Here is a 25,282-nt window from a genome sequence, read left to right as displayed (position 1 = left end):
TAAAATTTATTGGTTATATTGGAATAATGATTCTAAATATTGAACTTCTTGTTGCTGTCAATTTGAGAATACTTATTAAGGGATCCTCTGCAGCTTTCAAGCACAACAAACACCCTTGGGGCTCTACTGTTTGGATGACAGAAAAGAAACAGGGGTTAAGTGTGAGAATGTATAAGGATCGGGATAGGTTTGAATTTATGAGAATGCCAGGTTCACGTGGGGTTGAGGTGTGGTCCTGTTTCTAAAAAATTGCCTTAAAGCATCACTTAAAGAGAATGTACCCGACCTACTCTGAGAGAAATTTGTTAGAGCTGTAGAAATAAGATTTTGTTGATTTACAGTGATGTCAAGAAACAGTCTTGACATCACTGCTCAGTAATGGACAGGTCAGGAAGTCATCAGATTTTAAAAGATATTTAAAAATATCATTGAAAATCAGGCAAAACAAGAACTTTTCAAAAATTATGTAAAACCATAAAAAATGTTTAAAAACAAAACAAATGCAAGATCAGGAAATGCCTCTGATAAATGGATGTTCAATAAAAAAATGTAGCAGGAAATTACCAACCAGGTGAGTATTGATCATGAAATCAGTTATCCTCAGTGTTTTCTGTACATTATACATTTGTAAGATTGCTTTTTTTATACAAATGCTGAAAACCTGATCCACTTAAAAGATTTTTGGACACTCAAACTAAATAGTTAACAGCATAAAAAACTCTTGTCGTTCTGTATAATACTGACCTACCTTGAACCACTTCTTCTCATTGATCTTAATTGAATGAGTAGTAACTAGATTGAGCTATTGATCAGGTGCAGAAGTCCTCAGGGTAACTCTGTGTATGACAACCAAACAACTCTATTTCAAAATGCCAGGGGTCTCTGGGGGCAGTGAGGGGTTACTGTTATGTGGGAAAAACAACCCCCTGAGTCTGCTTTGTATATACTTATGCACAACATAGAAGATACTTCACAAAGCAACACAGAAGGCCTCAGGATCATTGCATCAAATAGTGATGGCTCCAGTGCCAAGAAGACCCACAGGGAGTGAGGGGCTTCCTCTTTCAGCCAACTCAACACTTTGTAGCCAATAATCCATGTAATATATGCAGGATATCCAGCCATTGGCTGCTGTATTTTGACCAGATGTGCCAGTGCAGCAGAGGTTTTATCCAGAGCAATAGATGGATTCTCAATAACAGAGTAGTTTAGTCTTCTGCTGTTTATTGCCTGACTCATTTTTTTTATCTCCTGTCTCATCAGATAAACATTACTCTGCTCTTTTTCCAGATTTAATTTAATAGTTACAGAGTATTAGAGGCCCTGCTGCATTTTCGTGCAGTAGAGTTCAATCTACATAAATAAATGATGATGCCTTGCCTGCGAGAGAGGCTGGGAGGCAACTGCATCTGTCTGTGCACACAAATGCTCTCTGTGCAGCTCGGAGCGCACTGATTACCATTCCGAGCACAGCACCTCTGGTCAGAAATGGAGCCGGGTCGGTGGTTGACAGTAGTCCGGGGGCAGTAAGAAGAGGAGGGTGGAGGAAGAGAGGGGGCATATTATGGCAGCAACCTTTCAGTCAATCTGGATTAACTCGCAGTGAGCCGTGCGTCGCCAGGAAAAAAAAAAAGAACGCGTGAAAGCGATAGGAACATCTGGCTGGATTCAGAGCAGCGGCAGCAGCAGCAGCAGCAGCAGCAGCAGTCACTCACATCGCTGCTTGTGGATATTCAAACAGCCTGTCGCTACAAAAGGCGTTTTCTCTTCTGGAGGTGCATACAGGCGGATGCGCAGTAGAGGCGATCCCGCACAGCTGCAGCCCCTCAGCGGCACGCCGGGACGCTTCAGGTTGCGATTTCCGAGCAAAGCGTAGCCTATTTTTTTTTTTTTTTCACCAAAATAAGGAGGACGCTGATACACTTCTCCGGTGAGACGGGAGCGGAGAGGAGTCGTCCTTTATCTGCTGCTCATGGATTTCTTGAAGGGCATCGCTGGTTTCGCAGGCCGTCACATGTTATAAGAGCCGAGGCGCGTGTTTCGGGACACCTGAATTATCTCGCAGTCGGTCCCATTTTAAGGCAAGACGCTCTCAGGATGCTCTCTGGAGGAAATAAGCTCAAACACACCCTCCTTTGACTTGGCTCCATGTTCCATCTGCAAGGTAATTTCAATATCTAACATCTTTACTGCGATTGGAGCTGCATTCAGCCTCTGAACTCTCATTACTGACTTAAAGTACTTTTCTCTGCACCCATCTGGAAGGGTTCAGGTTCTCCCTCGTGACAGGGGTTGTGGCTGTCACCCACCAGCCTAGGACCTGCACCGCAAGGTCAAAAAAATTCCTCAATTGCACAGGAACGCTGTCAGATAACAATTGTAGCATTTGTATTCACATGGCTGCATCCTGTGTTGTTTTTTTCCCTACAGGTGAAAGTGAGAATCATCCCTAATGTGGCGATTATCCAGCCCGCTTTGTGATCCATGCAGGATATGATTGATGTCAGATGTTGCTTTGTTTTATTGTGTGTTTTATCAGCTCACAGGATCTGGTGATAGGCTATCTAACTGCTCTGTGCTGTGCTTAAGCCACTGTGTGAATTGCAGAGCAGTCATTAAGGTGTGATAAAGTCTAAATTAGCACAAGTAACACATCTGATTATAGGATGAGTGAGTGGGCATGTGGTGACTGATGGGGACCCGGTGATTTTTCTTATAAAAGATGGAGTCTAATGGTCCTGGTCTTGTGTCGAGTGTTAGTTATCACATATCTTATTATTCATGAGCGCCTGAGGCACCATTGTAACAGCTACACCAGTGAAATCAGGCCCACGCCTCATTTTGCTGCTTCTATTTGCTTTCACTGCCATGTTAATGCTCTCAGTCATGTAGCTCATGTGCTGCTACCTTCACTGATAGCAGCCACTGATATGTATGGAAGGTTGTTCTGCAGACCAGCTCCACATTCACTGACCCATTTTTTTTCCACTCGCCAAAAATAAGCTTTTGTTTTTTGCAGAAGAAGTGCTTTCAAAGAGAGTTGATACACTTGAGTTCCTTTGAACTTCATGTGCACATACACCTGGTCCATATATCGTGTGTAAATGTGTGTGTGTGCGAGTTGTTATTTGATTACACAACAAAATAAGAGGACGAGGTGATGCATTATTTAGCCGTTTAGTTGCTGTGTGAGGAGGAAAACACAGCAACCTGGGGGTCTTTAAAAAACAGGGGGAGAATGACTCAATGAATGCCTGACTGTGGGTTTTACTGTGCTGGATTTTGTTCCCTTTCATTTAGAATGTTACATGAAATCAGAGTCCATGTAACAGAGCGTAGTGTTGGCACAAAAGAGGGGTAAGGACTGTGTGTGTGTTACACTTCCTGCTCCTGAAATTGCACTCAGGAGCTGGTAGATTTAAAAGTCTACAGACCTGCGGGCCCATACTGTGAAGAATATCCACTTGGGTCTCTCTTATTGATATTCAGAGGTAGTGTGCATGGATTCTGTATTCCACTTTCTGGAGGAAAATCCCAGGTCATAAGCGCCCTCGCACATCAGGGCACGTCACACCCCTGCAGGAATTAAGAGCCAGAGTCAGTGATCAGCATTTTAATGTGGCCTCCTGCTGTAATCCAAGTCTGAATCTATAAAAGTGTTTTTTTGTGTTTGTTGGTTAATTTTTTGGACTGGTGCACCAGTATGAAATCTACAGCACATCAAAGTATCAGAGAGTTTCCTGTGATAGCGTGTGAAGGAAAACACTTGGACCTACAAGGGGGAGTTGTAAATGCTGATGAACAGCACTTCTATTGATGCAGTGGGGTCTGCTTAGTATGCTATCCCCCTGGCACACAAACACACACATACACACACACACATTCCCACACATCATTTCAACTTCATCAGAGTTCCACATCCAGTCATTTGGGTTTTATTAGACTGGAACACAGTAATGATTCAGTCACTCCAAACACTGAATCCAATAGAAAATTAGCTGAATGTACAATCTCTCTTCTCCTCATCACAACAGGCTCATAAACGCCACAATGAGTTCGTTCTGGCCGCCAACCAGGACCTCAATTGTCGAGGCCCCCTGTCCTCCAGAGAGGCCTCTTTGTTGAAAATGTGATTAGGTGATCTGAAAATGAGCCACTGATTTCATCTCACCCTAAAACTGACGTTTTTCTGTGTTGCCATGGCATCAAGGCTGTCACCCAAGAGCTATCGCACTCTAACATTGGCAGACTCTGCAGGAAAAAAAAGGGTGTCATAGCACATGCACACATTCACAAACACAGATGTGTTAGTGAGACGGTCTGTAACTGCATCAGTGTTTGGTCAGGATGTTTGGGCTCGGACTACACGAGCAGTTAGCCGACAAAATGGAATTTCAGTCAAAATATGATCCACTCCAGCAGATGCAGCAGCTCCATTTGGTCTCATAAAGCAGGCGGGCTGAGGACCCGTTTCACTGCTTTGTCGATACCATTTTACCGTCATGTTGCAGCATCAGTTTACCTCCTTGACACAACAGAGCTTATTTCTGGCAGAGGCGCACTTCCGACTGCTTTGCACCCAGACTAAACCAGGTGAGACGCTGCATGCTGAGACGCCGCCATGTGCCATTGTGTCAACCTGCAAGGAGGCAAACCAAGCAGACTTCATCTCATTAACTCTGCTGCTTTCCCCGATTCCCTGCCCAGGCGTGGATTGCAGAGGCTTCCTCACATGAGCTCCAGCATAAGTTAGACCATCTGAAAACATATCCCCCATGACCTCACCGGCCGATTGGCATGCAGTATGCTGCATAAGGCTTTTCTCGGCGAATGCTGCCCCAGGGAGAGCATAGATATCCCCTCCTACAGTACAACACCACCGCTGCTTCTTCTGCTGCTGCTGCTGCTGCTACTGCTGCACATGAATGTCTGTCTCCATAGCTGGAGGTTGTTGTGTAGTGAGCTACCTCTATTAGGCACAAATCCACCCACTGGTGCGGGTGTGTGGGTGTGTGCTGTCAGTCTGTTCTGCTCTCTGAGGGCCAAAAAGACCTGCTCAGAGGTAGTAAACGAACATTTGATTGACTAAGAGGGAGATTATGGTTAATGCATCAGTAGATTATCTGTTTTCTTGTTTATTTGTGGCCCTCCCAAGTTGCCCTGCTGTAATGAACAGCCTAACATGAAAGATAATGATTTTCTGGGGGTGTGACATTTAAAGATGAAGTGTATGATTGATGAATGCATTGATTGATTATCTACTTATTTGTCCCTGTACCTGATGAGTGCAACCTGTTATGCAAATCAACCGTGGAACAACCATAATTAAATGCAAATTAGGGCTATGGCAGACGATATTTCCTGCCTGGACTCAGCTTGTGAGGGGCTGTCCTTTTGTCCCTCACGGAGGAAGATTGGTTGGGATTACCGTTGCAACCATTCTCTTCACGTTTGGCTGAGTTTTGAGCAGAGGAAAAGGCCCAATCTCCACAGAGTGAATCAATATCACGTCTTCAGCGCCATTCCAGTGTGGAAGTAGCAGGTCCTGTCCGCCTCATTGCACATCCAGAGTCCGTGCCGTTTAGAGTCAGGGCAGAAGAAAGTCTGCAACGTGAACATGAGGCACCCCTTGGTTGCACACATAAAACAGATAAAAAGTTTCCACTCAGGTACTTAGAGGACTGCAATTTGCTGTGCAGCTGTGCCTGACACTGAAATCATCTGCCATCTTTAAAAAGAGTTATGGTAACATTTATAAAGGACTCTGTGCAGCTCTGCAGCCCAGGCGACATCCACAAAAAAAACGGGCTCATGTGTGACTAAGTTGTCCCCTGTAAAAATGGGTCAAGAAAGACATTGATTCATTGCTGCTTGATCAGCAGTCTTCATGAAAATGTCACACCCAGGGAGCTCCCTCCAGTGATCCCATCCCTCCCCTCCTTTGCTATTACAGGCCATTTTCAGGCGACCTCTTCCCTGCCTCCTTGTCGGGCTGTGAAACATTTTACCCGGTTGTCAAAATGTGCCTGTTGTCAGCCGATGGCACACGGCTTCTTAAGCTCCCTCCTCGCGTTGCAAATGTGCCCCCACACGACAGGCATGTCACTCCCATCCTGTCTGATGTTTTCTTTGCTCAATGATATATTCTTCATATACTCTGACTGTCAAGGTTATTACACCTCGAGTTGTGTGTCACTGCTCCGACGCAACAGAAGCTTTTGAAGCATGAAGACACTCATTTGGCAGGCTCTCTGCTGAGGCAAGATTTTTTTTATTTTTTATATGCAGACTCTCTCCAAGACGCAAACACAGACAATGGAGGCATACCAGCACGCCACAGAAAGCCATGATCATAAATCAGCCGTTCTCTTTGGTATTTAAAGGTTAGCCTTTGGATTTTTACTACAGTTGTGGGATAGGATCTCTTGTTCTTTGGTGTGATTGGATTGTTGATCTTTCTTGTTCGCTGTAACCGGACACCCAGGGGCTTGAATATTGCATGTTGAAACAAAATGACACTAGATTTCATTGCTATTAATAATCAGTTCTTGCTTGAGTACACCTGCAGAGCTGTGATCTGATCTCCACTGTCTTACTTTTATGACATGCCATATCCCTGACAAGGTCTCAGGATTCGTCAAATGGATCCCGTCCTTATCCCCCATCTCAGCTGTGTCATAAGTAAGAGTAGCAGCAAGAGAGCAGAGAGAAAATCAATAGCGAAGCACAGCACATCCTCACCGAGGCACTGGGCCCAATCATCCCCTTCCTATTGGCGATATGATCCTGGGAGATATCAGTCTAATTCTGATGAGGCCCTGGACTGCTGGTCTAGACTTTCATCCCTCTGTACACAAACATAAAAGGACTGGTATTATGATTTGAAACAAGGACTGACTGTAGGAACAAAGGCTAAAAAGGAATGCTGTCAGAGAAATCACATAAGATTACTGGGGATGTTTCACTCTCAAGTCTGCAGGTGACTAATTAGATTCATGTCTAATTGCACAGCGTTCATTGTTTGTTCAGGCATTAACTCTCCTTGCTGCCTGCTCTGAATTTGGACTCTCTGTAAGTCTCAGCTGTGAGCTGGCATTGATAGTGTTTCATATCTTGTGGGAAAGCTTTAAATTGACGGAGCAGAATACCCCGGTTCCCTTTTAAGGAGTCTGTGTGTGATTATCCAGCTACAGAATTTACAGTTTGATAGAGATGAGAGGAACTACAATAGCATATTTCACGCTTTGCCCTCTTTAACTGCTTGATAAATAGTCTGCCCTTCTTTTTCTCTCTTTCTTCTTTGATCTTTTTTAGGTGTGTTAACCTGACTGAAAAGCCAAATGGAGTCTCTCCTGGTTTATCTCATCGTCTTTGGTGTGGCTGTGAAGGCGCACAAAGTTCAGATCTGCCCCAAACGTTGTGTTTGCCAGGTGCTGAACCCAAACCTTGCCACTCTCTGTGACAAAAAGGGTCTGCTCTTTGTGCCTCCCAACATCGACAGGCACACTGTGGAGATGCGCCTTGGCGATAACTTTGTGACCAGCATCAAACGCAAAGACTTTGCCAACATGACCAAGCTGGTAGATCTGACCCTCTCGAGGAACACTATCGGCAGCATCGCGCCTCACGCTTTCAAAGACCTGGAGAACCTCCGAGCACTTCACCTTGACAGCAACCGGCTTACCCGCATCACCAACGACACCTTCAGTGGAATGTCCAAGCTGCACCACCTCATCCTCAACAACAACCAGCTCACTCACATTCAGATCGGGGCCTTTAATGATTTAACAGCACTGGAAGAACTGGACTTATCCTACAACAACTTGGAAGGTGCTCCATGGATCGCAATTCAAAGGATGTCCAACCTTCACACACTCAACCTGGACCACAACATGCTAAGCTACATCCCAGAGGGAACCTTCTCTGGGCTGCAGAAGCTCAAGAGGCTGGATGTAACTTCCAATAAGCTCCAGAAGCTTCCACCTGACCCCGTCTTCCAAAGAGCCGGGGTCCTTGCCACTTCGGGAATCATGGGTCCATCGTCGTTTGCGTTGAGCTTCGGAGGGAACCCGCTGCGGTGTAACTGCGAGCTGCTCTGGCTCAGGAGACTACGAAGAGAGGATGATCTGGAGACCTGCGCCTCACCTCAACACTTGGCTGGACGCTATTTCTGGACTGTGTCAGAGGAAGAGTTCCTGTGTGAGCCTCCTCTCATCACGAGGCACTCTCAGGTAAAGCCCCAGACTGAACACTCGCTACAGATATTACACTCACACAGACATCGTTTTCTGTCTCATTTAATCCAAGGAGGTATTTTGTGCTTTCTTTGACTGTCACAGCAAATATTAGCTTTGCAAGTGAGCCAAAGGAGTCTTACAAGACTTTTGGGACTCATCTGGGCAGCTCAGCCAACCCAATATTGTAAAATATATAGGACTTGCTAAAAAAATGTAATCAAGTTTTGGCCTATGGAGAGTTTTTAAAGAAGATCTTTAGTGGGATTTTCAGTTTCAATAAAGCTATTTGCAGGTTTATGATGGATCCCCAGTGAAGCTCTTATTACACAGTGAAAGCTTACACTGGTTTAGCCCCTGATTCATGCATCCAAACAGAATTATCTGATCAAATCCTCGCCAAATAACTACAGCTATGTCATCACATTAACATTCAGCTGACATCTTTTGCATAATTGCAGGGAAAATTATAAATCATATGCACTGCACTGTACTGTCATATTGATTATCTTGGCCTCATAATCATGCTAATTCAATATCATGACATAATCAATTGCTGATTAGCCTATGTTTACAGGGGAAGAATTTTTAAAGCACAACATCACAAATGTGAGAGTTAATTATGTTATCTCAGTTATTCAGAGTGTTTCACTCCCAGCAAAAATGACTGTACAAAGCATAATTGTTTGTCCAAAGTGTTCCTTCGAATCAGCATCTCTCATTATAAAACATATGCTAAAATCCTCTCCCTCCCTTAGGAGCTGCGAGCTTTGGAGGGTCAGAGCGTGACCCTGCGCTGTAAAGCCAGAGGCGACCCTGACCCCATTATACACTGGATCGCCCCAGACGGGCGCCTCATGTCCAATTCCTCCAGGGCGGCTGTCCACACAGACGGCACGTTAGACATCCTCATCAGCACCGTCAAGGACTCCGGTCTGTTTACACCCTGGTGGCTGTGCTAGTGCTGTTTACTGAATGAAATGAGTTGTTTGCTTGTGCAGGCTGAAGACTGTGAGGCTAAAGTATTTGCCTACATCAGGTTGATAAAGTTTAGAGTCTGGAGAGCGTTGGCTCACAATGATTAAGGTCACGCAGGAAGGAAAACTATTTTTTTCAATTTGTTGTCTGCAAGATTTCTGTCATATACATCTATGTACAAACTGTACTTTGTGACACTTTTATGTTGTAGTGGTAAGATTAACACACAGAATGCTATTACCACAACATAGTAATATTATACTTCAACACTTTGGGAAATACACTTCTTCGTTCTCTAGCTGTGTGTTAGATGAGAAGATTGCTACCACTCTCATATCCGTCCATTAAATATTAAGCTACAGTGCAGCCAGCAGCAGCCAGCAAGCTTATCTTAACAGGCTGTAAACAGAGAGAAAGAGCCAGTCTGCGTTTTACTAAAAAGTGCATTATTCCAGAGAAATACTGCTCCCTGATAATGTATTTTTTATCATGTGAACAAGATAAAGACTTCTGGGGCTCCAAAATGTCAAACTTTTTCTTAAATTTGCTGCAGCTTAAAAACTTGTTTCCCCAATTCCTTTCAATGTCAGGAAGGATAATCTAATTACTTTGTGTTGCAGGTTCCTTCACCTGCGTGGCCTCCAACCCAGCGGGTGAGGCTCAGCAGACGGTGGATCTGGTCATTGCCAAACTCCCACACATCATCAATAACACTGTGGCCGAGCAGGAGCCCGACCCTGGATCCTCAGATATCGCCACTGTGACCAAGACAGGGGCTGAGGCAGGAGGGTTGCCTTTAGGTAACGCAAAGACAAGCCAGGACAAGAAAGTAGTGATTGCCGAGGCCACTTCTACGTCAGCTTTAGTCAAGTTTAACTTCCAGAGGAGTATTCCTGGGATACGCATGTTCCAGATCCAGTACAATGGCAGCTACGACGACTCCCTGGTTTACAGGTAAACGGAGAAGGCTGATCAGATACCTGAGACTCTTCATAAAAAGTAGATGTATATGCCATAAGCAAACAAGGAAGTGCTTTTCAAATGCTTTTTTTGTGATGACTGGCAGAAGGCAACTTTATTTGCAAAATACAGCATGTTTGTATGTAACCAAATGAGAAAATGGTCCTGGTTCACAGGAGACTTCATGCCTCAGTAGACAACTTTCAAGTGATTTAAAGGTCTCAACTCACAGATTAAAGTCTTAAACACAACACTTGCTGATCTTGTCACAATGGGTGGTTGAGATAAAAGAAAGGATAGCAGTGGTGAAAAAGGACTCCAGGCTCCAGGCCAAGTTGGGGTCTGGTAACTGATAGAGGCCAAGTGACTAAATCAACTTCTTTTATACAGTCTAGGATGACCACAAAAATAAAAAAAACTATTAGCTCAAACTTCTGTTAAGTTTTAAACTGTAAATAAATCTTAAATCTTGGGCTGATGTAACCAAGCTATGCAAATAAACCAAAGCTGATTAGAATCAAATTCAAGAAAATCCCTTGACCCATGTTTTACCTTATTTTATCCTTTTAATGCTTAAATCCCTCGGGATATTCAGCCATTAAGAAGTGGACCTGGCTGTCGACATGATTGTTTGTGGTGTCTATCAAGCCTATCTGGAAGACGGACTAATGCACTCTATCTGACTTCTTATTCTTCGACTCATAATCCCCCTCATGCCAGAGTGTATCATTTACTATGTGCAAAACCTTGATAATGCTTAATCAACAAAATCAAAACGGAATGTCAGCACTAAGCTGTGGACTGATAGAAGATGAAAGAGTAGGCAGCCAGTGTTTTACAAAAAAAGCATCACAGGCATGGCTCATGCCCATCCCAGAAACTGGCGCACATAGATTTCTTTCATCTTTACCCTCTTTCGTTCCATATTTACTGCTAATCACCATGATGTGATAGGACTGTCGCAAAGATCCCTTTTAAGAAAAGGAACTTGGAAGTCAAAAACCATATGTTTTTCAGGAGCAAACACTGTATTCGGGACACATTACAGAGTTGACTCTAACCCTGATGTGAAAAAAATGAGGTATCTTTCACACTCTGAGTCTTGAAGCCTTTATCAGTAATGACGCTGGAGAGAATAAATCAAATGTCACAAAAGATTAGGCCCGGACAGATCTTAAACAGCCCTCTGAGAGATAAATGATTGTCATGTCATTTTATCCCTACAAAACAATAAGCTACATAATCTGATTTGCTTTTGTCTCCTTTGATTTAACCCTCTCTAATCTATGCCGGGGCTCACAAATCCTTTCTTTATTTCCACAGAATGATTCCCCCAACCAGTAAGAGCATCATGGTGAACAACCTGGCTGCCGGTACACACTACGACTTGTGTGTGCTGGCTATCTATGATGACCAGGTGACCGCACTGACCGCCACCCGTGTCATTGGCTGTGTCCACTTCACCACAGAGCCGCAGTACCTGAGGTGCCATTTCATGCAGTCACAGTTTCTCGGCGGTACCATCGTGGTTATTATCGGAGGGATTATAGTGGCCTCAGTACTCGCTTTTATCATCTTCCTCATTGTGCGCTACCGGGTGTGCAACCAAGGAGATACAGATAAGGTCAGCTTGGCATGATTTCTTCTGTTGTTCTTGTTTTTTTTTTCATAATTTCTGTTGAAACTGTAACAGCAGTGTGAAAGAATTAACCACATTCAAAGTGGAGTAATAACTTGAGTTTCCATGTTTTGGGTGGAAAGCTCAAATTCTGTGACAATGTTGTATTATTGGGCACGTTGGTTGTAATTATTTTACCACAACAGTGAGACGCAGCTGAAGGACAAGTGATGAAAGCCGAGTCAAACCCTGTTTCAATCACTTCAAAGTATTTCATAACTTATAAGTTACTCTAGGATACTAGATACAGCTAACTTGACATGGGTAGGGATGGGTACTGAATTAGGTACTTTTATAGGTACCAACCAAATTCCGCCTGGTCAATTATTACTGGGCACTGATTCACGTAAAATCAAAAGGTACCTTGTTTAGGTACCCTAAACCTATCCTTGTGACTGTGAGAGAATGGAAACGAAGGTGATTTTCCATACTGGACATGAACACAGCATTGTAAGGCTATATGATGAAGAACAAATATGTTAAACTGAAATCCTTTGAGATTTTATTGTTAAACAAATTAATATCTATCACCACATAAATACACACAAAAGTACCTAAAATTGGTACCATCAAACGGCAACTCCGGTTTTTTGACACCTGGACCTTATTTATAGGTGTGTGCATGCTCATATACTCACTCAGACAAACATTGTGCAGCTCGGAGTCCTTCAGAAGTTATTTAGATCCAACCGATTTTAGCAGCACTTAGCGGGGGCCACGGCAAGGGAGCTTCAGCGCGGGACACAATCTCTGCAGAATCGCTCATTTCGGCTATATTTTTTTCATCCATTGCCAGTAATATCATAAAGTCAGCTCGTCTACCGTCGGCTACTGTCAGCTCTGGGTCAGCTGACCCACCTGAAGATGGTAGACGAGCTGACTTTATGATAGTACTGGCGATGGATGAAAAAATATAGCCGAAATGAGCGATTTTGCAGAGATTGTGTCCCGCACTGAAGCTCCCTTGCCGTGGCATCCGCTAAGTGCGGCTAAAATCAGTTGGATCTCAATAACTTCTGAAGGACTCCGAGCTGCACGCTGTTTGTCTGAGTGAGTATACACACCTATAAATAAGGTCCAGGTGTCAAAAAAACGGTGTTGCCCTTTAAGTACCGATACTGATCGCAAGGTACCGGCATTGGTACCATATCGTTTCAAATGTTGAAGGTACCCATCCCTAGACCTGGGCCAAGGATGTTCACTTTTCTTATGATAACATTACCAATCCATTACAGTAGCTTTCTGCCACTTCTTAGCTAATGTTACTGTTTGTGGTAAATATGAGAGTGCTAACTGGCTGTTCCTAGCATAGCTAACTAGGTTGTTAGAACCAACCCATAGTGCTAAGAAATAAAGCCACTGTAGAAGAGCAAAACTTTGCTGTTCTTTCCATGGCAATCTTTTAAGCCCGTTTCTCCTGAAATGTTTTAGGGAGATATTACAGCGTAGACTTGTGCATAGGTTTACATAATTAAGGGCATAGCAGAGTCAACTGAGAGGTGAGTCCTGTATGTTTGCCAAGAGGCTGCCTCAACTCCAGGTCCTCATCATTGTTTAGGTCTACTGAAAGTCTGATGAAGTCAACTTTGCCAATAAAGCCTCATAAGAAACCAATGTCAGGGTTTGATGCAGTGTATGGCTTGAACTCATGGGTCAATGATCCTCCAGATTTTTCTTTGTTGATCTTATGTTCAGTCATTAACCAGTCATAAAGCACTGTAGTTATAGTTTTTGGTAGGATGCCTAGAGAAACAATATTGATCTATACCAGTGTTCTTCTTACCTGAGTTTAATACTAACAGGAAAATGCTTCCTTCTTCTTCTTTCTCCTCACATAATTTCTTCTTGTCTCTCATGCTGTCAGGCTCTAGAGATGGGGGATATTCGCTCTCTGAGCAGTGATGGACAGCTACAGGGCTGTGGGATCCCAAAGTCCCTCTCCAAGCAGGTCTTACGTCCAGAAAAGAGTGACAAGGACTCCCTCAGAGTTGCCCTACCACCCCCTGAACCAGCCAAGCAGCGAGCGCCGGTTGTCGTAGCAAACACCAAACCCTCGGTCCCTGACTGCACCGTCTCTACCTCTGCTGCCAGTCACAGCTGGCACCCGGCCTCCCCGGGTGCTCCAAGGCCAAAACGTTCTAGTGCTCCAAAACCTGAAGCCCGAAGAAGTGAAGCCCTGGCAGATGTTGAGCTTGAGAACATGAACCGAAATAACTCCTCAAAGGTTAAAATGGCCAATGCCGCTGTTGCCCTGGCTATCCCCGGGCAGCCTGTCAAATGGACTGCAGCGCCACTCAGGGGTCCACAGCCCCACCAAGCCTCACGCCATTACATGACTGTGCCTGCAGGGGGCGTGAGGGTGAACCGCAGGCACTCCATAAATGCAGACTCTTATCGGGAGCGCTGCTATGTGGCCTACCCCAAAACTGGGGCCAGTCTGCGCTCCAAGCGGAGCCTGTCAATAAGCGGGGAGCTGCCGCAGCTGGAGAGCACAACAAACATTCAGCGGGCCAGAGACAAGCTCTCCAGGTCTGAGTGGCTGCTGGAGAGCACTTTATGATTTGGAGTTTACAACCTGTGTTCTCTTGCTTCCTTGGATTGGATTTGTGGCCCATTGTGAAACTGGGACGGGGGTTTAATGCCTTCTTTTGAGCCTTTGTGCGCTCTGTAGAGGGACCTGTAAGCTTCTCTCATATATTTGGGGGCAAGGCAGGCGTTCAGGGTTATGGGAAAGATTTCACATTTGTTTTCTACCTTATAACCTATCAAAGTCTTCTTTGTAACGTTCAGACTTTGGAAAAGACACAAAAATGTATAAAACAACTTCATGTACAGAAATGTTTAGTTGTGTGAGATACTGTATATCTCAGCACAACCATAAGTGTTCATGTGGTGTTGAATGCAGTAACCTGGACATACTGTATAATAAGACAGAAAGAAACACACAGGTGGGGTTATCACAGTCCCATTCTCATCGCCTGTTACTTAACGTGATACAATCTCTGTAGACTTTGAATATGATTCTTATCTCCAGCTCTACAGACAGACAGTGACATGTCTTAATTACCTTGGCGGTGGTTTGGGGAGATTACGAATGTGCTTTATATCTCAGAGGTGTTGGAACAGAATGTAGTAGACAGACAGTCCTCCATCTTTTCATCCCTACACCCCCAGACGCAGCACAATGCAGTATTTTTGTGGCACAAGTCGTTTCAGCCTAATACTGCCCTCGGGTTTGAATCGATACATTTTTATCACGTAATTACATAAAGACTCCACTCTGATAGGATTCCTGTCGTGACTGATTTGAGCAACAATTGAGCCAACGACAACAGCATGACAGGTGGGGGAGTAATCTGATATCATGCGTGGATGAGATCCAGAGGAACGGTTCATTTCCATATTTTTTACTTATTGACGTTATCGTGTCACAACGATGACAACTGTTGTAAATTAACTTGTCGATGTAAGAGAAATGATAATCACAAGAATGGAAGGACGTCAGCTCTTGATTTTGCTGTTGTTTCTGTTTGATGTTTACCAGTATAAATAAACCAGTGATAAAAGGGACACACTCAGATTTATCTCCTTCTCCGTCCGTAAATTTACAAAACTTTTCCAGCAAAATAAGACAGAAGGAATTAGACCTCTCTTTGCTGTGAGTTGTATGTTGTGTCAGAGCAAAACAAAAGATGCATCCCTCACTCCGTCAAGCTCCACCAGCCAGTGTGGTAATGAATTTTGGGGTTTCAGTAGTCTTGCAGCAACATAACTCCCCTTTCTCTGCAAGTGGTGGACCTCTGACAGATCCATGCCTCTAGCCCTCGTATTTGTTCAAAGAGAAGAGGGAAGCAGATGATGAAAAGAGGCCATGCTAGTCACTGGGGACGCCTCTCGCCTGCGCATCTTCTTTGCTCGTTTGACAGCAGCGTTCGTGTGCCCTCGGACTGTGGAAACCTGCCGCAGGAGGGCTTTAACACAAGCTCCGCAGTGGGAACCAGTGCACGGCTAATTCTCCAGTTACAGTAATGTCTGACATGACATGGTTTGCATTATGTACTGCAATACAAGCTCTGATTCTCCGCGTAGCTTGCTGGTCGGATGCAGTCTGATTGATTTTTACACTCATGCACTGGTATGTGTCTCACACCAGGAGACTTCTAAGGATACAGCACAGTCAGCTGGAAATATAACACCATGCAGGTCGAACTTGTTAAGATTAGCTGCACATACTGTATGTAAGACATAAATTAATTGCTGTCACACAAACAGGCTGGATTCAAGCATGTGTATTCATTATTTCTTACTCATTAGGGGTGATTAAAATGCTGAGGAGCTTGGCCTGAACCTTGGTTCAGTCTTCAGCAAGAGCCAGAGGTGTGTGTTAATAATAGATGCATTTTTTTGGAAAGAGAGAGACAGAGATAGAAAGAGGAGTGGAGAAGGAGCAGAGTGGAATATTTTGTGAAACAAATATGACGAGGAGAGTGGGAGGTAAAGAGGCAGGGTGAGGATTCAAGAAATGGAGGTGCAGAGAAGAAAGCAAGACGGAGAAAGAAAGGGAAAATGTGAGAAAAGAAGGAAGAGGGCACAGGGAGTAAGAGAGAAAGCAGAGCGAAACAGAACAAGGAGAGCAGGGAACAGAGAAAAGAGCATCCTTTGTAAGCCAGCCGTGCAGCCTCTGGCTCTTCGATATTCAGTGCACCTTCACAAAAAGGGAGGAGGAAGAGGAGGAGAGGGCAGCAGCGGAGTGATTGCGGGTGAGAGACCTCGGCTGGAGGTCTGGCAGCGAGCAGAGTGGAGTGAACCCTGTGGCCACATCGGAGCCACACGCTCCCTCATCACACTGCTGCACGAGCCTGACCTGCTTTACAGCCCCCCAACCAAACCCAAAACGTGTCTCCTCACCATCGTCTGGCCTTCCTCCTCCCTCCACCACCACCTGACCCCTCCTCCCCCTGCTCTTCCTCCTCAGTCTACTGTCTTGTAGCATGCTGACTCACTCCTCTCCACAGCAAGAGTCCTGCCATGCTGCCAAACACATCCAACCCCTCAACACCTCCACCACCCACCCGCGGGCCCACTTGAGAGCTGAACCTGCCAATCTTCCCTGAGCCTGACCTGCCTGCTACAAACAGACTAGCCAATCTTGCCTCAGTCTGGCCTGATTTGATATGCTGCTCAAATGCCACCAGGGTCAGAGTGATCGTCAGAAGCATTTTGATTAACTCTCGTCCCCCTCCTCTTCCACTTCTCAATAGTAGCGTCAATGTTCCGCTGATTAAATTCATTTTCTGCTGTCACTGCTAATGGGCTTTTCATTCCTTTGTGTGAGTTTCAGTTGCTTCTGACAGGACGAGTCTCTTTACGCAGCACTTAAGCCAACACGGCCTGCGATGCCACAATTGCTTGCTTTTAATGACAATCATGATGTGGGGAGAATCACATTGGGGCACTGATGTGTCCAATTTGTGGTCAATTGTCTTATTTAAAGTGATCGTTCAACAAACTGAAGACCCAATTAGAATTAAAGAGGAGTTATATGAAAGCTTAAAACACTGAAGCTCTTCAACAAGTGTGTTAGCACCTTTTGCTCTCTACGCAGACGCTCATAGTTTCATTATCTCCGCTCAGCAGGCAGCCTTAGTCAGAGTCACATGAGACAGTGTTCCCCCAGCGAGGTTTATCTCTGGGGGAACATGTACAGAGACAGCCTGAGGCCAGAAAACGAATCCATCCAAAACACCCGGATATCCCTCTTGAAGGGGGAGGTGGCACCATGTAAAATATGCACAAGCAATTCCAAGGAGTATGCATTATTGAGAGGAGTAAATGGGTGCAGGATGAACATCATGGCTCATTAATAGTGAATGTGATTACCGGTTCTGGGAAAACAGCAGTCTGGGCATAGGGGTCTATAATTGTACTGGTCAAATCTAAACAAAACACTTCCTTGTTTACTCCACCAACTGTTAGTGTCATGATTAAAGCTGGTAACTAACACCGCCAAGTGTCCTGTAATGATGTCAAAAACTCACACTAGAAACCACTCAGCTCTCCTCTTGACCAGCGCTCTCTGACACTGCCAGTTCAAGGAGTTTGGAGAACGGTTGGAGCCATTCATTTTTTATGATCTCAGCGTTCGAGTCAACTGTGCTTCAATTACCAACAGGATTTCTGACAAAGGAGGGAGAGAAAATGACAGAGCATTTTTGAAATCCCATTAGAAAGGGAAGGAGGCAGCTGATTGAAGGTCACACGGCGGGGGGTTGCTGACTGAGTGACTGCCCCCTGTTTGACATGCAGGAGCTCTGAGTGACGTGACTTCATCCAGCAGCACAGGCACCAGATTTTGTTTGACGTGAACCCAGATTATCGCATGGCCTCCCCTGAGGGGTTCCCACGCTGAACAAACAGATGCTTCCTCCTCTTCCTCTCCTCTCCTTCTGCCTCCCCTTCCTTTGGTTACACATGCTCCAGGGTGATGGACGACAAAGAGGCTGGCTGCAGTTTACACCAGACATACCAGGCACCATTAGGAACCATTTTCTGCCCATTTGCCTGATAGCTGCTATCGCTTATAGCAGTGATTTGCTCTCTGTCTCTGCACTGAGTGTCCCCAATGATGGATCACACATTGATGTGCAAGCGTTGAGATTACTAAAAGAACTGTGCATCCACCAACTGAGCCAGTCAGCTAGAGACTAAAGGTGCGTTCATTTTTTCAACGGGGTTAGCCCATTAAAAGACTTATGCAGGGGTGTGCACTCAGACACATGTTTGACTTAAGTGGCAGTCATTGAAGTTCAGAATTGAAGTCATCACCAAAGTCACTAACAATGCAGGGTGACTAAAGTGATAAGCAGAGCTGCTCTTTTGAGTTACCTGGCATTAGCTTTTCACCCTCACTGAATATTTTGGTGAGTGAGCAGCAAGTCCTCCACTTCACCAGCTCTCTTAGCCTTTTAGGCTACTTACTGCACACAATTGGAACTGAAATACTCCAAACAATAGGTGGCTTCTGCTTAAACCATAGTTACTATGAAACATGAAAGCAGTTGCAGAACCATCACCCATTGGTTTCTGAAGTAGAGTGCTGAAGCCAAACAATGGTGGTTGCCATAATTCAAATGTTCACTCAACCTCAGAATTGGTTAACACAGGAGGCTGCACAGTGCCTTTCTGTTCATCAAGTCAGCAACAACCCAAAATTTTGCCTATGTATGCAAAAAAAAATGATCATAGTTTCTTCAACATAAATGAGTTATGATAACAGTCCAACCCATGTTAACTCCTGCTGTCAAGATGTATGTTTAAACATGGATGTTTAAGAGGTGGATGTTGCACTCTTCTATTGGCTCCATTTTTTAGCATCAGAAGTGGTAACTTAAATTTAATTAGTAACACTGAGGTATATTACAACTGATAACCTTTGTGTTGAAAAAATAACACAGCAAAGTATGTACGTGTTAAGAGCTACACTCTCACAATAAAAAGAACCAACCTAAGAAATATTCTAACATCAAGGTGTTGCTTTAATTGCCAGCCTGTGGCAACCATAGACTGTTGAATAAATAGTCGTAGTCTGTTTTGTTCTGCTTTATTTTTATTTTTTTTGTGCCGTGGCTTGTATGTGGTTTCCGGTACTTCTGGAGCTAACCTATAGCAGACACTTAACAAACTGCTATTTTTAGCATTTCTGCATTGCCTCATATTTTTAGACCTGAGGTTGCCGCTTGGTGGCAGCACAGAAAACTATGCAGTAAAACAATAGGTGTACAAACAATCATAGTTACAAAAAATATAAATCAAAGATTAAATTTCTTAAAGAAGAGTAAAATTTTGTACAGAATATCGTGGTTCAGTGCTATGCCATGAAGTGCCAAATAGATTCCACAGGGGGGCCATGCTACCCTAAGCCCCCTCCTGAACACACCCCTGCTCCAAACCATCTATCAGCCCCTGAGGAAGGGGGACAGCTTAAGCCTCTTTAAGGATCCCATTCTCAGTGAGTTACCAGAAGTGCTTATGCTAATCTTGTTATCTCTCTAGGCTGCTGGTAATGGAGGATAGGAAGCTGCTGGGAGGTCGGGGCCACATTTTTTATTTTTTATTTTTTGGCGTTAGCTCCAAGAGGTTCGAACTGTAACGTGTACTTGCATGCATGCCTGCATACTGCATGGCAGTAGCTGATTATGTTCCATATACACACTGCATAAATCTGCATGGCTTTGGGGCTTCCTTAACCGGCTCACACTATGGATTATGAATTACAGCATTCCTGTGAGATAATCTTGTTTATTGCTCCATGATGGCATCTACGTGTCTTGTTCAGTTGAGATATCAAACCATGGTGTCACATTTAACACAAATCTCACACTAATTGAGCATATAAGCCTATATGCTAACACACAGGGGAATAAGGACAGAGAATAACAGAGCAGTAGCCCTTCAGTTACTGTTTGATCAGTTGTCATTCCCTGCAGCTGACAGGACAGAGCCACTGCAGCGAGAAGGGAGAGTGTCAGGTAGCTCCAGATAAACAAGGCTTTAAAGGCCTTTTGATCTGACTGTGACCACGTTTGTAATGTAGAGCCCCCAAGCCCAATACATCCCAGCACAGGTGTACAGTCAGTGATTTAAAATGTAGACGTAACAACTGTGCTCTTTCAAAGAGATCTCACCTTTAGTGACTGGGTAGAGCAAAGTGGTGTCGTGATGAGGATCCGAAAATGAGTCATTAATCAAATGAAGGTCAATTTGTGATTGACGCCTGGTGGCAGATAGAGGAGAAGCAAGGAAAGTTATAGATAAAGACTGCAGTGAGAAACAGAACTGTGCAACATCTTGACCATTAGGAACATCCAATTCAAAAAGTACCTAAAATCTATTAAACAAAAAACTCATAAATAAAATGCTGATTGTTCTATCACAACCAGGAACTGAATACAAAGAAGGCGATCACATTTTGGCCATGGAGACGAGTGGACACAGACAAGCCTGGCAATCCAGAGAAGAGAGACTGAGTCAGTCTGCCAAGAATGAGAGGTAGAAACTGAGCAACAATCAATGCTACACAACAGCCTGTAGGAAGACTAAAATCCAAGCTTGTTACCAAAATAAAACTCTGCTACTAAGAAGCTGACAAAAGCTCTCTCATTGTAACATAAAATACTTTAGGGCTGCAGCTGATTACAGCAACCATGATTTACAACCTTCTTGGCATTTTCTTAATTTGTCTTCAAGTTGTTCTGGATGAGAATGAATTTGGAGGGAACAATTTAAATCACAGGACCATACGTTCAGGCCTCACATTCCAAAATTTAACTCACGAACCCACCTTTTTGAACACAGTTTTATTATGATGGCCGGTCCAGATGAAGAACTTCAAGATTCATACATTCTTGTAGTTTAGTCAAGTCATTTCTGCTCTCTCTTGGGTCCGCAGACAAGGATCATAAGATACATTTCCATGTCTTCTAGCCAATAAATTGAGTATGAAAAGCACAAATTCAAATGAATTCTCCATTCTAATTAGAGTCTGTTGTTGTGAACTGTATTGCACAAGTATTTTTAAGACAACACAACAACAAAAAAGAGCACAAAAACAAAGGAAAACTCAACAACAGATAAGAAAAGGAAATGTAAACACAAAACAGAAAGCATCAAATCCCTGCTCTGACAGGGGTTGTTGCTGATTGAACAAAGTATCTTCTAATTTTGAGATTATGATAAGTTTACATTATATGCAGTATTAAGTCACATTTATGCCATGACTCAAAACTTCTCACTAGTTAAGTTTGTATTATTGACAGCGGTCATGTTTGGAAATCCATGCGTAAATGCAACATTTCTTTCTGTTTGAACATAGAGACAGACAGGTACCAGGTTGACCAACCCACCTTTTCAGTTTGCTCTTTCTTGTTTGCGTTTACTTTTTTAATTTGTGTGCGTTTTTGTGTTTTGTGCATGTATTGTCTGAGTTTTCATCATGTTTTGCACTTCAGGATTACCATGCATAAGTAAAAAAAAAGGGGCATGTTTTAGAATCCAGCAACACATTACAGTGTTACTTGATAACTCCAGTGTTTCACTAAACTCACATTGTACGAGTCTGCTATCTGTCTGGCTCTGTTCATTTGACTGTTCATTAGTGGTTTTTGACTGTAAGTACCACGGTTAACTCCACTCTAACCCATCGTCACACTAAGCTAACTTAGCTTGATGCTAAAACAACTTAGTAAACACAAATTCAAACTGGACTCCTCCTCCTTGGCTCTACTGCACACCCACAGCCTCAAACCATCACTAGGTGAACACACTCACTGGCCCATCAACCACCTGCGGCTTTGCATTTCTACGTGAGGGAGACTCGAGAGCTGTGCACCTGACTTAGCATGTTAACCCAAGCTAATCACGGGTATTTCACACGTACCTCTTATTTGACTTTTCTCTTTTCTCTTATCACATCGCTCTTCGTCCTGTGCTCTTCTCCCAAGTTCCCAAAAGCGGGAGAAAGTCGAGCCAAGCTTCGTCCACGTTTAGTAAAAAGCTTCATCTGTTTTGCGCTTAGTTTCACTTTGGTTGTTTTTCTTGCTCTGTGCTACGTCCACTCTTGTAGCCTCTCGGGTTAGCTTCTTCATTCATTCATTCATTCATTCATTCATTCATTCATTTTCCGAACCATCTATCCTGTTCAAGGTCGCGGGTGGCTGGAGCCTATCCCAGCTGTTATTGGGCAAGAGGTGGGGTACACCCCAAGGTTATAATAGTTAACTAAAACGAAACTAAAAAGGAAAACTAAAATTTAAAATACATTGCAGTTAACTCAAACTAATAAAAACTAGAAAAGAAAACAAAAACGATAAATAAACTAAAACTGTATCTTGTGTTCACAAAACTAACTGAAACTTACTAAAATAATGGAGAAAATGTCCTTAGTTCTAGTTTTTTTTACGATATTAATAGCCTTTAGGATTTTAATTAATTTGACACATTTTCCCAACCAATTTTACGACAGTTTTCGGCAGTTGTCAGCGCCGTACGGCACCATTACAGCGACGTACTGGGACAACTGGGACGTGCTTGTTTACTGCACTGACTGGCTGTGCGCTGTGCTGCCACCAAACAGTGGAGCAATGAATCAGAGCATCTGTAATAGTTTAAATTCATGTGAGTCTGAGTTTATTGTTACAGAGGGATGGGGAGATCATGCAAACTCCACACAGAAAGGCCCACCGGCCAAGCTGGTAATCAGTCCACTGACCTTCTTGCTGTGAGGCTGCAGCGCTAACCGTTGCGACACCATGTAGCCCAGTGATATCATCACCACCAAGAAACATTAACATAAGGGTTAAGGAGGGGGTGGAGGCAGACACAGACACTGACACACATGTATCAGGAAGTGACAATAAGCAGGATTATTCCTATAAAAGTTGACATTTTAGTTTTTAAGGAAAATCCTACAGAAAAAAATAAAATGATAAAAATAGCTCTGACTTATTTTGGTGTGGCCATGTAAGGATGAAACCTCTTTTGGCCATTTTATGATTTTGCAACATTGCACAACCTGTTTAGGCAACAGTGCCGACAATTATGACCTGTATTGGAGAAATTTGAGTTTGACCGTCTGGGCCGAAAACAAACAAAAAGACAGGTGTACTCGAATGGAGAGGCTGAGGCCAAGGCAGAAGAGAGAAAAAGAGAAAAGTGGTCTAAATATAGGTAGTGACAGACACAGAACGAGAGAGCTGATAGAGGGGGAGCAGAGGTGAAGAAGAGGGTGAGACGCTGGGAGAGCAGGGAGCTGGAAGATGAGTTACAACCCTTGCTGCTCTGTGTTGTGACGGTGGAGCAAACAAGGAGGCGAAAACACAACTGTCTTGACTTTAAAGACAGGATCCACATGTGGAAGGAGTGAGGGGATAGGAAACCTGCTGAAGAGGGGGACGATGTGTTGTATTTCTGCAGAGGCAGTCCTGGTATTCAGGAGGTACCTCAGCCTCACTCTCTTTCTCTTTCACTTACACATGCTCCCTCTCTCTTTCTCCTCTGTTACCTTGGCAACATATTTTCTGCATGGAAATAGCATCTCTGGCTGTGCATAACGCAAAAAAGAGGCACTTAAAGAGATCTGAACACGTCTGGAACAGATTTAAGTTCAGAGATTTGACCTGCAGATTGGATGGAATTGAATTATGCTGTTCTGCATGTCTTACTGTCCAATTGGCTTTTTGATGGAGCGATGGAGGAGCTCAGCATAACAGTCACTGACAGGCTGTTACTATATGCACAGAGGGAACATAAATCTACACTTAAATCAATTTGTATGACTGTATTTGCAAGATAAACTCTTATTTAATAGGCTTAAATATGTCTTCCTTATATGAAGATTAAAGTAAAATGCACTGCATTACTGCTCGACACAGCTTATACAGAATAATGTTTACTCTGGTGGTAGCTTGCCTCAGGATTTATTTACATCCAAACGACTCTGAAATTCAGCTCCTGACAAGCAGAGCACAAGCGAGGGAAAGATCCTGGCAGAGGTGTTATTAAGGAATGTAAAATAAATAATGAACCGTGCAGGGCTGCTGGTTGATCTGTGAGGATTTTTCTGATTTAGTTTCCACTCACAGATGAAGGGCTTTAGCGCTGCGACTGTGAGGATCTGACTTCGCCGGGGCTGCCTGCTATGCTTCGGTGTGATAAACCTTTGTTTGCTTGCAACAGAGCAGGAGTCAAACTAATGAAAGAAAATCCAGGCGTTCAAGATGGTGGGTGAGATCAGCCCAGGCTTCAACATAAGCTGAGACTTGTCCAAAGCTGGGAAGAGGGGGGAAAAGTGAACTAGAATAACATCCAGGTAAACATGCAGCAAGGAATTAAAAATAGAAAAAACCCAGTGCATTGACTCCTGGGAGAGAGCAGCCATAATGAAATAAGCATCTGAAAGAGAGCAGGTGTTGGAGGCTTGACAGACTTCAGCTGCATAACAAGTAGTGCATTTACTCTCCCCTGCCTTTGTCAATCAAAACAAGCAACCCTGTGAATAAATGCTCTTTAGAGGAAAAAAACAACAACAAAACGAGCAGACTGCGACCCCCAAGTGGAATCATACCTGAATCAGACTTTACACAAACCCATAGAGAGGGAAGGGACCTGCACATCCATCCACTCAAAGTTGGACTCAGGTGGAGATAAAGCGCCTGGTTTTGAATTTCAAGCAGCCTGTCTGTGCTGTTTGGAAGCTAAAAAAGCCAATAAGACATCAAGAATGCCCTGGAGCTGAATCGATTGATTCTTTCACAGAAACAACACAGCTCCTTATTGTTTTTCTTTTCCTTCTGAATCGTCCTGTGTGACTGAGAAGGAGGACACAAGTTATCAAACTCAAAGAAATGTCTCCAAACACTCAAATGAGCTCAGTGAA

General features: G+C 43.8%; 1 protein-coding gene across 1 annotated transcript; it reads left to right on the top strand.

Annotated features, from left to right (window-relative positions):
- Positions 1-1,429: 1,429 nt before the first annotated feature.
- Positions 1,430-19,109, top strand: lrfn5b (leucine rich repeat and fibronectin type III domain containing 5b). The gene is made up of 6 exons (XM_074685279.1): positions 1,430-2,164; positions 7,315-8,231; positions 8,993-9,167; positions 9,833-10,166; positions 11,496-11,796; positions 13,715-19,109. Exons 2-6 carry the CDS (start codon positions 7,341-7,343, stop codon positions 14,408-14,410), a joined length of 2,397 nt encoding a protein of 798 aa, XP_074541380.1. The 5' UTR covers positions 1,430-2,164; positions 7,315-7,340; the 3' UTR covers positions 14,411-19,109.
- Positions 19,110-25,282: the final 6,173 nt, after the last annotated feature.

The sequence above is a fragment of the Halichoeres trimaculatus genome, unplaced genomic scaffold (genome assembly GCF_033239565.1).
Source record: "Halichoeres trimaculatus isolate MK-OKI-2021-1 unplaced genomic scaffold, fHalTri1.1 fHalTri1_scaffold_13, whole genome shotgun sequence".
Classification (NCBI taxonomy): Eukaryota; Metazoa; Chordata; class Actinopteri; order Labriformes; family Labridae; genus Halichoeres; species Halichoeres trimaculatus.
Note: the sequence above shows the minus strand (reverse complement) of the source record. Positions and strands in the feature narration are given on the sequence as shown.